At 42.9% G+C, this 13772-nt stretch overlaps 1 protein-coding gene across 1 annotated transcript in view; it reads right to left on the bottom strand.

Moving 5' to 3' along the window:
• LOC306657530 (dedicator of cytokinesis protein 10-like) overlaps positions 1 to 13772 on the bottom strand; it is a 134430-nt gene that overhangs the window by 2562 nt on the left and 118096 nt on the right. Inside the window, 9 exon segments of the mRNA XM_079133631.1 lie at positions 45 to 120; positions 1317 to 1455; positions 1640 to 1740; positions 3609 to 3682; positions 3685 to 3736; positions 3738 to 3799; positions 5006 to 5216; positions 7396 to 7539; positions 7541 to 7543. Coding sequence (XP_078989757.1) covers positions 45 to 120; positions 1317 to 1455; positions 1640 to 1740; positions 3609 to 3682; positions 3685 to 3736; positions 3738 to 3799; positions 5006 to 5216; positions 7396 to 7539; positions 7541 to 7543 — 862 coding nt within the window.

The following is a 13772-nucleotide window of genomic DNA, read 5'->3' on the forward strand; positions in this document are numbered from 1 at the left end:
GCAGGTCACAAAGGACAGGGAGACATAAGGAAAGAGAAACATACCAATTTTGCTCACAGTACTGAGGGAAATACTAGACACAGAGGAACAGAAGCTGTATAAACACGGACCTCGACAGAGCTGCCAGGAGAAAAGAGAAAAGCATTTTTGCCAGTTTTAAAGTCAGACGTGATCTAGAGTCAGAGACAAGCATTCCTTCATCTTTTCCAGCCTTTGTTCTTTTTGTTTCTGTCCCAGATTTATAATTCCCCCCATGCTTTCAAGGCCTCGCCCAAGAATTTAATTCCCATCACCCCTCCAAAAGCCCACACCAATACTACTTCCATTAGGGATCTTGTCCAGGGAGATTCATTTTTCTTTACATAAGTCAATCAAACATTTCTTTCTTTAGCTATTGTACAGAGTTAAAGATATGGTTATGAGAAGATAGAAAGAAGAAGGAAAAATAGTATATAAGGCACATGATAGACTGAATCCTTTTCATGTTTTGCAAGTAGCGTTAATAATGCTAGGTCATTTATGGAAAGGAAGGATCACTAATGTTAATTGAGGGACTACTATGTGTGAGGTATCATCATCAGGTGACTAGTTCAAGTTCTGTCCTGCTCGTTCTTTGTAAAGAACACAGGTAATGCCACGTCCAGGTAGAGTGTGAGGGTTGCTGGATGCTGGAAGCAGGCTAAGGAAGTAGTGCTTGGTTTTGAACGACTTGGTTTTTAGCACCCCACATTATGGAATAGCCACACTTTGTGCAGTCTTGCAGAACATGCTGCATGCATGTCTGAAATCATGGACAACTTACTTGTGGGTAAGGGTTGTGGGGTAAGGGTTGAGTTTTATCCAATTGTGCACATCTGTGGGAGGCCCAGTCTCTTGCAAAGGAGTCTTGTAAGTAAAAGCTCATGGCTAGTCCTGAGGTTCTTTTGGGGCATGGTGCAGAGACCTCTAGTGGTGAAGTGTGGAACTCCAGACCACATGCTGGCAGTTGTGAGGTCCCCAAGCAGGGGTGACAGAGAGTGGCACCAAGTTCTAATGGGAATTGCCCACAAAGCTCCTCAAAATCACATCCCCTTTATTATAGAAAACCAACGGTTCACATGGATTGGATAAACATCTTTAAAAACTGGAAAGCGTCTGGGTTCTCATATTCTTTCCCTATAGATTTTTCTCTAATCTCTGCTTTGAGCTGCTGTGCATGTGGAGAACACGATGCTGATGGAATAACAGTGATTTCAGAAGAAGAAAAGAGAACCTCTCCAGCCCGGCGGGGACACTTTCTATCCGCTTACAGTGCCCATTCACCGGGGAGCGCTCACCTGCTCATTCATGATCGCCGAGAGTTCTCTCAGCATGTCCTTATAATGGGACCGCAGCTCTTCCTGGTACTCCAGCTGGTCCTCCTTGATGAGGCGCTCATTCACGTCGAGGGCCTGCCCGCAGGCATCTGCGAATTGCCTTTAGCGATAGCATGAAACCGATTAAAAACTATCCATACGAAACGACCCTGAGTCCAGGGACTCTGGATTCAGAGTTGGGCTGCTGATGGACTCTGCCACCTTGAATGGGTATGGATGGGCGAATTCATGCCTCTCTGTCAGAAGGAGTTCAAGGGAGATGATTCCAACAAAGAGAATCTTACCTGAATATTTCCTTCAAAAGTTTGACTTGGTTGTCAGGGTATTTCTTTGCATTAGTTTCTTCAAGAAAAGCTCGTGCATAGGCCATTGGCCCAGCATTGACCTAGGAAAAGAGCATTGGCTGAGGTTGACCCCGCCTCCTCCATGGACCCTTCTCCACAGATGGAAGGAGTGGCCACTGTTTGTGCCCCTCAGGTGGCACCCTGATCCTCTCCCCTGCCTGTGATCCACTAATTTGAATTCCTGTTCTATCTGACCACTCACGAGGCCACTAAGGGGTGATGTCTGAGCTCTGTCCTTCCCACCGCTCTTCCCAGGACACCCCCATCACTTGCCAGACTCCTCACATTTGTGCCATGTCCTCGCTGTCCCGACTCAGTGTTTCCTAATAGCTATTGGATGAACCAATCGCTTCTATTAACTTAAATACATTCCCTGTATTTTTCAAGTAATATTTGGGAAGCAAATGCTTGATAAGCTAGTTTGAATTGTTTTTCTACCAGGCACGTAGCTGTCCTGAAAAGCCATTGCACAGTGACTGTGGTGGTGCCCCGCCACAAAAAGCCCTCTTTCCTGGGTCCGCCTGACAGTCTCTTAGATCACCGTCCAAGGAGGCATCTGTCAGAGTGGCCGGATGAATACAGTGCCAGGGGCAGCAAGGCCACACCAGTGGAGGGCTCATTCCTCAGTGCATACTGTGCATGGGGCTCTAGAAGGATCAGGTACCCGAAGCACACTACTGCTGAACCTGAGAGGACCTCAGATGTCAGGAGCCCGGGCGTTGCTACTAGAGAAATGCGGAAGTCAGCAAGGGCATGTTCTCCTTTTCCTCTCCAGGTCCAATCCTCTCTTCCTCTACTCAGTATGTGCCTAGGGAAGCCACCTCATCTGCAGCAGGACAATGGATCCCTTGCCTTCTGGGTACTTTTCTTGTTGAGCTAGCCCGTGGGGACCAGACATAGTGGGGGTGGGGAGGGAGTGCGCTCAGGGTGAGGATCAGCATCATCTTATTTTTTTTCCCTTTGCCTCAGGCTCCAGGACAGCTCAGCAGGGCTCTGTTACTGCCCCACTTCATTTGAACAATTAGTTCTTTGTTCATTATGGATCATTTGGCATTTTGATTTTTTTAAAATAATTTTTTTTATTCTTAAAGACTGCATTTTGATTAATTGTGCACAAATGGGGTACAGCTTTTTGTTTCTATGGTTGGCATTTTGATCTTTAAAGACACAGTGCGAAGGGATTCTCTTCCTTTGATTGCCGATTACACTCTGGGCTCACTCTCCCTCGCCCCGGTCCAAGCCAAGTTGGGATGGACGTCAGGTGTTCTCACAATCCTCTAGCAGAGGCCGCACCTGTCCACCCTCAAGAGCTTGCCATTTCCACCACTGCTCTGGGTTTGGGGTGGTAACACCCCGAGTATCGCTAGCCCCTGCACAACCCTTGCTGGTTTCTTGGGAGCTGCCCACATTTTGCAGATAGTTTGCTTGTTCTTTTCCCCTCAATCGACCACTGTGAGCTTTCTGTCTGCCTCCTGTCACAACCCTGACAGCCAGAGAAGCACTGATGCACATTTTATGAACGAGTAAGCATTCTATTTCCGGATTTGTTTGGGAACAATTTTATAAGGCTCTTAATAACAGATATGTAAAAGAGGTTCATGTTTATTCATTAGTTGATTCATTCATTAGGATGCAGATACAGAACAAAGTTTATCCAGAGAAGGCAGGATGGGAGGGTTGAAGAAGAAATCTGATCTCAGTTCCACTTACAGGTGTATCTATAGGTGTTTGGCACAATTGATGTGCATTTACTACTAGACATAATTCTAATGATTCAGATAAAGATATTGGAATTGTATCACAAATAGCAAAAATGTCTCTTATGTCTTTTGTAAAAGCAATTTTCAGGATGTTTTATCACCAAGTTTCACTGGCTGCGTTCATCTCCGCTCTGGGCAATGCTACTCACCTTCACGCTGACACTGCCTTGGAGTTTGAGCTGCAGTCTGATCATGTCCACTTCGTCCATCGTGCAAAGCTGGTAAGCTCAGAGACCTTCCTGGACATTTCATCAATTGCCACTTCAATAGGATTCAATTTCTGTGCTCGACTGGCTGACGACCTGGATCCTCTTCTTCACATAGGGGAACAAATGACTTGCTGCACAAAAGCCACACCGAGGGGATTTAAGGGTTAGTGGGAGGAGTCCAGGGTTCCTGGAGATCTAGAGGATCTTGTGGTCATTTCATAGCTCATTCCATCTGCTTGTCTGTGTGTGTTTACGTTCGTCTTCTAGATGCCCTTTTGGCCCGCAGGTGCCCCACCAGGCATACTCTTCTGCCCTTTACCAACTAATGTGAATGCCTGCTTGGGGACAGGTAAGATCTTTAGGGTAGTTAAACACTGAAAGATTATAGCTTTCACTGCAACGTCAATTAAGATCTACACTAGCCCACAATAAAGAATGTTCAAATAAATACTGCATAGTATATACCACTTTCTTCTAGTTTTTTTTTTTTTTTTTTTTTTTTAAATTACAGAAGTCCTGGACAAGTTTCCTGATGTGAATGCACCTGGTAGTTTGGACACTGATGCTAGTAACATGTCTACTGTGCAGCCCAGGACCACACCCGGGCCAAGGCAGCTGGGAAAGCCCGTCCAATCTGCTTGCTCACCTTCCCCCTCATTTGCCTTCAGGAGCTTCTAGGGCTGATCCCATCCCTATTTCATGCTGTGTGAACCTGAAATTCTTGCTTTACTTGGTTCTTTCTCCTACCTGACTGTGAGCACCTTTAGGGCAAGATTCATGTTGATTGCAATTGCCAGGAAACAGTACCCAGCACCTAGCAGGCACTCATTAAGTGTCTGCTGAATACATGAAAGAATGACGGGCTCACAGAATAGATCTAGATAGCGCTGAGAGGGGGCTGGCGATCAAGCCCTGCGACGTTTTAGAGGAAGACTCTGATTCCCGCAGTGATTTGAAACCACACAAGGATGAGAGCCCTTAACCCTGAAGCAACTGAGTGTAGACGCAGGGAGATGGGCAGCGGAAAGTCCAGTGCCTTGGGCTTTCCCAGGGACGCTGACACCATGACCCTCAAGACTGTAAGGTCCCAGGGAAGAATGATCAGCGCAAAGTAACTCCAGTGAAAATTCTCAGGTTGCCTCTCAAGCCTCTTCCCTCTAACAAAGTTAAGGGGGGAATCTGGCCTTCTTGGTAAGTATTCCCAAGTCAGAACACTTTGGGTTGATTATCTGCAGGACCGAAATAGCTCTATGTGCGCTGATGGAGCCTAAGGAAGGGATTGCAGCGTCTGGCGCTCTGCGTGTGCGCATGGCGGTGGCTCGGGCTGCTGCACCTACTTGTCAGCACCGTCCTCCGCTTGCACTGCTCCGCCACTCCACCGTGCTTCTTGCCCGACAGCGTAAAGGGCGTCTCGAAGACGAAGCGGTTGATGTTGTGGTGCATTTCAAAGTCTGTCTTCCGGTCCTCTATTTCCTTTTCTTCAAAGAATGGAGTGACATAAGTCACCTGGATGTAGGCGTATTTGGGGTCCAAATCCTTGGGGTTTACCTGTGTTAACGCATTAGGGGCAAATAAAGAGTGGTGAGCCGCAAGGTGCGTCTGAAAGCAAGCCCGGAGGCTCTTTCCCTGAGCTGGCGTCCTGAGAAGGCTGTCCCTCTTCCCTTGGAGGAGAATGGTCAATTATCACTTCAGACCTGGTGAGACCAAAAGGACCTGGGCTGGCCGTGGTCCCAGCAACCCCCGCCGTGGAAGCAGCGGACTGGAGTCAGTTTAAGGACCGAGGCTCTTCACCTGCCTGCCAGGGCATGTTATTTAATCCTCTATTTCTCTTCTTGATGAACCTTCAGTCACCTGTGAGTGCAGTGCAAGTCTCCTGGAGGTGGAGATGCATCTCTTTGTTTCTCTGTGACTTAGGCCACGCACCTAGGCGGGACCATTGGGTTTTCGACTTGTAATGTGGTGGGAGGTTCCTTGTCTGGTTATGGGATCAGCTGATTAACCTGTGACATGACTGCAAGTTTTTACATTTTTCATGTCTCTTACCTGCAAGAGGACATTTTATTTCCATTTCCTTACTAAAGTTGCTTTGGTGAATGGGCTTGACAATAGCAAGGAGAATAGTTTAGAGGTCCCAAGAATTGCTTTGGCTCTCCTTTGAGGCTGGAGGGATGATTCTCAGCCTCTTTTTTATGACTTCTTGAAGGATTTAAAATCTACCATTTTTCTCCATGGGTCTAACCTATCCACTCCGTATCCAATTTCAGAGATTTGAGGAACCTCGTGAACTTTTTTGTAATGCTATTCATAATTACACTCTAAGGGGAAAGAATTGTGACCATTTACAGTTTAAAAAGTGGAGGTGCAGACTGGCCAGTTACTCGGTCTCCGATCACCAGTGGATGAGTATGGTTGGGTGGAATGAAGACCCAAGTCACTTTGACACCACAGCGGGCATTTTTCTCCATCCTACTAGAGCTCTATGCTTCCACTCAAAAGTGTCACTACTGAATAGGGAAGATGACTGTACCATTCAAGCTAAGAATAATGATGAGCACATTTGGAACAATTTCTACCCAGACGCAGTGATCTTGGACCTAAACCCCTCCAACGGCCAGCAGAGGCAGAACAATGATGATGATAATAATAATAATAATAAATAATAAAAACTCTTCCATGTCCCAACAGAACCCTACACCATTGCAATCATGTAGTAGGCCAATCAGCGAATCTGCTAACTAGGCCAGCAACCTCCCTGCCGCCTTCCTTTATCCAGTTTGATTTTCAGAGCTTTGCCATTCTCTAAACACATATTCTCTTTTCCTTCCTTTATTTCATTGCATGTGCTGAGCTTCCTAAATTCTCACTGCTTCTAGGAAACACTGCTCACCCTGCAATTCAAAGGTTACCTCTGGGAAGCAATGTCCAGGGAAAAGTTCAGAGTCCTCTGCCCTGGGCTCTCCCTGTGCTACTGGACCATGTCTCCCTGGGGGCACCTCATTGCATTCTAGTGACTGTTTACATGAGTCCTTTTCCTTTTGGCCCCACGGGAACTGGAGGTCTGGGAGGAAGAGGCTGTGCACACCCCAGCTCCTAGTTTGGCCCTGGCACATAGTAGGTGCTTACTAGAGGTGGCTAGATGAATGAGAATATAGAAGAAGATTCTGATAATCTAATGAGAGGACATAGGCATTTTTTTTTTGAAGCAAGAGGTTAAGTAGATTTTCACAGGCAAATATAATGTAATTGTAGTCTAGTCCTGTCACAGGGGACAGCTTTCAAAATCGGAATGGTCCAGGAAGGCCTCTTTGATGGAATCAATATTTTCAACCTGTTGTTTCCTCCAGTCCCTCCTTCGGGTGCAATCACTTTAACACTGAATTTGCTATTTGAACAAATAACCTATGTGAGAAGTAGAGGATTTAGTAGGCTACCTGGAAGATGACCAGAAGTTACTCAGACAAAACTTTATGGTGCTTTTGACCAAGAGATAGAGAGATAGAGATAGAGATAGATAGATAGATAGATAGATAGATAGATAGATAGATAGATAGATAGAATGAGAATATGAATATGAATCATGGGCCAATCACAAGCAAAACACCCCAAATAATTTTGATACTTCACTTTGCAGAGTCAGATAGAAAATTAAAACAATATAGTTAAAAAACAAATGACAATAAAAACCTAAGTTGAGTCTTAGAACGTGCATAAATATTATTTTCCCTACCTTGTTGGAATCCTGGATTATCTTCACATTGTCTGCTCCAAATTTGTCTGCATAGAGTTTGAGTAGTCTTTGGGAAATCTCAGAGAGACCTGTCAGCTTAGGCTCTTTATAAATATACTCTTTACCCTCTTCTTCTTCAAAAAAAACCCTATGGAAGATACAATGAACCACTGATTTTATCAGGCAATTCCAGTTGCAAATTACAAGCAAAACAAATAGTCATTTACTTAAAAAAAATATATCCAGTCTTTTGGCTGCCATCCAAGCCATTGATTAGCACCCTACAAATTCAAAATTAGAAAAAAAAAAACAAATGAAGACAAAAATCACGTTATAAACTGACATGAATGTAAATATTCCCTTGCCATGTCAAAGAACCTCATTAAATATATTTTTCTATTTGTAGAAATCAATGTTAATACCTGCTTGCACATATTTTGGGGGAAGAATGCCCTCTTGTGGCAGCCTGGGGTAGAACACAAAAATTTGGGGCATTATTTTCAGAGTACTGGGTATGGTTTTTAATAAGGTCTTCTCCAAGTCTTTGAAACTAGCACAGTAACACTGTGTGGCATGAAGAACATCTAGATTGGTTGAAATAATCCACATTGTTTTAGTTGAAGAATCATGACACTCTGAACTGTTGCGACAGAAACATGTGGTATGCTCCCAATTACTGCTATCTAAAAAGTAACTTTATGTCTATCTATATGACGGGACCTGATGCAATCTAGCTACATGTAACTCAACTACTCGATTTACTTTACTAATATAACTTTTCCACTCTTAAAATTCATGACCTTATAGGATTAAGAATAGCAACCATGCCATCACTTTTATTCCATAGGAGCAAGCAGGGTTTAGCCTCTACTATTTGGTTTGGTTTGAAGCAGGGGGAAGGAAATATTCCATTATCTGCAGATAACTGAGTGAGGAAATATTTATGATTCCTCTTCTTTGAAGAGATAGAAACATTTTTTTCTGTGGAATACATGTGGCCTCAGAATATTTGATGAAACTCACAGCAAAGAGCCCACATTATGTGGTTTCTTCTGACTGCAGAATTTCCCTGCAAAGAAACTGCTTTTGAGGTTGGGTGTAGATACTGGAGCTCAAAAAGAAACCTAGTTATGTTTAAAAAATCATTTTTGACTAAAAGTATTCATTTTATGTAAAATAAACATGAACAAAACCTCCCAATGCTGTATTTTTTCACGGCTGATGTGAGGCAATCTGAGAGTAATTACTGGATTTGCATTATTAAATTCATATGGTGCTGTATACTTGTATTCCCACATATGTAAATGGGATAGACATTAAAAGGACACTTTGTATCACAAGAGGCTGGCTGCAAGCTGTCATTTGCAGAAGTCAAGACACAGGGTCCCTCCTCGGCACTGTCCTTGTCAAGCAGGTAATTGCTTGTATCCTTGTCCATCTTCCTAATTGATTTTGGGCTTTCAGCAAATGTGTCTTGTTCAACAAATGCATGCCCAGAGTTTTAGGGTACTTTCCTGGCCTTTAAAATTGGAGGGGGGTCACTCTGTGTTTGTTGAAGAGATGAATGAAATCATATCATTCTTAGGACATTCATCCCCCAAAGGTATATTTGCTCCAGAGATAACTGGAAAAGATCTCACTGTTTTTAGTAAAGAGGTCTTTACTGAATAAACTTCAGATTATGAGTATCCAATACCTCATGTGCTACAAGGTCACTGATGCTCCTGAAATCATGGAAAGCAGCTCCCTACCATTCATCTGGGCTTTGCAGCGTGGTGAGGACCCGCCCCCATCTGGCTTCCCGCCTGCTATGTTTTTCCACTGCTGTCTTTGTGGACTTTTGTCTGATTCCGGGTCAGAAGTTAGTGGCTAAAATTGACAGACTGACACATCAGAGAAATAAGACTTCTGAGGCCATCAACCAGAATCCCTGCAGGGCCACAGCGAAAGCAGCATTTACAACTTCAATTTCAAAGACGAAAATGCTTCCAGGTTTTAGAAAAAGATTTTTTTTTTCACCACAGCATGAAACTAGTACACAGAGACATTTTCACTGTGAATTTTTCCCTTGACAAATTTCTGAATCTGGAGTTAGCAGAAAATGAGTGGTAGGAAGTAGGTATTTATGGCCGTTATCATGACCTTGGTGAGCTGGGTCATGACCTGTGACTTTCTTTCACTACAGATACTTGGTCTATAGGATGGGAAAAGTGCAGACTCAGCATTCTGTTGGGAAGCCCCGAGTAAGGTGTCTGGCGCAGTCCATTTCTGGTGAGTGTTGGCCGTGACAAGGACAGGGACAGCAATGAAGAAACAATTCCAGATCCATGAAGCAATCTGTGCTCTGACACAGATGCAGAGAAACTGCTTCACTCAGCATTAAGCGCTTAAAATACGTACCTTTGGCTTTTCTTGCATTGTAACTACAATTTCCCTTATTACAAAAGCTCTATTCATTCTACTCATTTCAATATTTTGGTAAGTGACTATCAGAAAGAAGCTGTGATTGGAACTGTCCTGAAGAACACAGGAATGTGAACCTATTAGACTATTTTATAAAATGGTTAAGAAGGAGTGGGGCAGAATAAAGAATTTAACCTGTTGTCTACCAGGGTTTGGGTAAAGAGCTTTTGAAGCCAGACAAACGGCAGCCACGTGATGTTTGGGCTGTGTGCTTACCTTTCACCAGGGAAATTATCAGGGCAGAGCCCAGTTAGCTACAACTTCCGCCCTGTCTATAGAATAAATGATTTCTAAATGGGCAGGTGATGACAGCCCAGGGGAAGATTCCTTTTAGCTTTGGTTCCAAGGTTATGAATCGACTGCCTTACCAGGCACCAGGAAATGTGGTCTCTGCATTTCCATTGCTAGTTCAATTTTTTTTAAAAATATTTTTAGTTGTAGATGGACAAAATACCTATTTATTATTTATTTATTTATTTGGTGCTGAGGATTGAATCCAGTGCCTCACACATGCCAGGCAAGCACTCTACAATTGAGCCACAACTCCAACCCTAGTTTGATTTTTAAAATGTCATTTTATGTTGCAGTAAGTACCTTAATTTGTTGTGGTTAGCAAAGAGCACGTTTGAGTTAAAGAAGGACTTTGAGTCAGTAGCATTAGCATGCATGGATAATGAAACTTCAGGGTAATACATCAGGATAAAAATGTACTTCAACAAACTGACAAAGAAAATCATTGACTCAGATGTTTTTGAAGGTACTTCAGCATCTTTCAATGACCCCGGATTATCACTGGGATGGCATATGTAAGTACCCCTGCTATTATAATTGACAGATCCAAAATTTACGATCAGAAGAATGCATTCCAAGAGGAACCTAGTGTACAAAAGAAAGGTCAGAAAATGTGAATAACAGGCTAAATGCTTCGAGAAGAGGAGCTATAGGGATGCAGAGAGAGGGTTCCATATACATATGAACTCAATTATGTCTGACTCTATGTGTGTGTATATGTGTGGACTACATATGCATGCGTGTGTGTCAAGATCAGTGATCTTCATATAGGCGAGAGGAGCTGAAAGGGTAGATCACATGCTAAGTGGAGCTGGGGTGTTTCACACTATACATGCTCCTTCCCTAATTTTTTTTTTTCTATTAAAATTCTGAGATGCATCTACACTCAAGCAGGCATGATTGAGAATCATGAATTTGAATTCTTTGGTGCATAGAATAAAATTCCCCCAGGTCTTCCAGTTCATTAATTCCAGGGCCATCTGATCTTTTAAGTTATGCAATGGGTAGCTACTTGCTTGCTTTTGTGCTAAACACCAGGACCTAAGAAGTTCACTGATTATAGTGGTGTTTGATCACCAGTGCTGTTTTATTATTCTGGAAATGACTACTTCATGGAACTTGGGGGAACACTTTATGTAGGCTGCTGTGTGTAAAATTTCCATAGCCAATGATGCCAGGTGCTGTGTCAGAAACTTCATGCTACGCAAGACTTGCGTTTTTGAAAATCCCTGCTGTGGAAGAACAGTTTTCAACTTGATTTCTAACATCTGGCTCCTTGCAGACATGATTAATATTAAATACCATAGCCAATATGATAAAAGGAAAAGCACCAGTCCAGACAGGACCCTAAAATACATACTCAAAGGCCTTTTGGGGGTGAAGAGCCTATTGCATATTATATTCCCATAATCTTTTTAATGTGATTGTAAGACATCCATATGGATGTTAAAAGATGAGTTTTACAGGAGCATAAAATACTATCGTGGTTAAGAAATTATTTCGGACCACAGCAATTATGCTAATCAAGTAGTCAAGATTTCATCTCAGACCTTTGGAACCTTTAATTCTGCACACATTTCAGAAGATGTACAAATCTATTTTGTGCCTATTTATCAAGTGTGGAGGGACTGTGAGCTTCCCGCTCCTGTTGAATACCAGAGGTCACTCTGGTCATTTGGCGTCTTGGGATGAACATTTGAATACCCTCTGCACAGTGCAGACTGAGGCTCTGAGTTCTGCTTCTCAGGACGGCCTCCACTGGGTCTCCTTATTTCGAGGGCTGGGGTTTTCAGCTTGGAGAGCCATGCTTAGTTATGTTAGGCATGTACTCACGTCTGTACATTTAAGAAAACACTTTGCCTTTTAAGCTTGGAATGAAATTTTTTGTAAAAGACAATTGAGATTACTGGCAGCATTTAGAAAACAAGTCAGGCACACAATCAGCATGCATTACTAAGGAATCTGAAAAAAGAACAAAGTAAGGTCATTTGAAAGTAGCTGTCCCAGTCCTTCCCCATGGCCCACTCTATTTAGTACAGGGAATTTCAAGTATCTTTTAGTAGGTGAGTTAAGGACTCATGGCCCCAAATTTATAAATGAAGGTAGAAAATACCCATATGGCATGGAGGTTGGAAGGAATTTAAAGAATTACAAAAAAGTATGTGCTAGACAAGTGAGCTGTATGGGGACAATGTGTGGATAGCGAATAACTTTTTTTCAGTTTAATGGACAATATATGGCAAATCAGAGAAGCTGTCATTTTTGTAGGTAGAAAAATGAGTTCATGGGTGACTTCGTGTGGCACAAAATCACGCAAAGATAATTCTCCTCAAGATCTCTAGGCACTGGAAGGTTATTTCTGCCTTTGCTTGTTTTTCAAATCTCTTACCTCACTTATCTCTACATCTCTGGAGACTTTACTTATTAGATAAAGATTTATTTCCCTGTTCAGTTTCTGTGTTTGAGAATGATACCACTAACGATGCTCAGATCTTACCACCAAGTAGAGCCCCATCTGTCCAAGATACTCTTTGGAAAAGGGCAAAGGTTCTTTCAGGACTTTAGGGAAGGTGCCCATCCTTAGCCATCACTCCAGTTTCTGAAATTCTAACCACCTTCATCTTAATTAGCTGTAATTCATGGCCTGAAATAAGCAGGCTACTTCCAATACTAAGTCTCCTTTACATCTGTTTAAAATATGTGGTTCATATTTGTGTGTGTGTGTGTGTGTGTGTGTGTGTGTGTGTAATTCTTTTAGAACACAATCTCTATCTTTGTGGAAATAGAGAATATATGGAAAAAGAAAGGATACATTTTTGTAATTCAGATAACCAAAATAAACACAATTTAGTTTACGAAATTTGGGATGACTCCAAAATGAATGGGAGCAGGGTTATCTTTCCCTTTGAGCCAGATATGAATTTGCACAAAAAAGTTAAGTTTCAGTAAAACCAGACAGAGGGAAGTGTGAGGATTATTAGAGCATGCAAATGTGGAGAGAGGAGGCGAACTTACCACGGCCTGGAACAATCAAGACCAAAAGAAGAAAAGAGTAAACATCTGCATTAAAAACTAGTTGGAAAGCAGCACGATTTGTTTCTACCTGTTCGACTGTATCTTAGTTGTTGGAGAAACCATCAGATTCTAATCTGGTGTTCATGACCAGGGTCTCAGAGGTGGTTCACTACTCTTTCATTGCCAAGGTCAGGAAGGACAGCAGTTGTACTTCGGTTAGGCCAACACCCATCCTGTGTCCCACTTCTCGAATGCTCAGTTAGTCTGTAGCCATCTCCCTCGAAACCCTGTCTTTTCCCTTCAATTCCTCAACTCCCATATGCCCTTCCTGATAGGGTTTTTCTGCCATTTTTCTTGCTAATGGTTCACCAAGGCCACACATTGCATATTTTCTTCATGGCTTCCTAGCTACCTTTCCCTCTCCTCTCCCTGAGAGTCTCATGCTTCTCTCTTCTCCAAAGACAATTGTACTACAGATAGTTCAGATTTCTTTCCATAGACTCCTCCTAAATATCTGAATCTTGCTATTTCCTGTGGACTGTGTTCTCAGCCACTAGATTTTCCATGTCTCCACGCTCCTGATGCTGCTGGGAAAGGAGAGAGCCAGG

The sequence above is a fragment of the Sciurus vulgaris genome (genome assembly GCF_902686455.1).
Source record: "Sciurus vulgaris genome assembly, chromosome: 3".
In the NCBI taxonomy this organism is placed as follows: domain Eukaryota; kingdom Metazoa; phylum Chordata; class Mammalia; order Rodentia; family Sciuridae; genus Sciurus; species Sciurus vulgaris.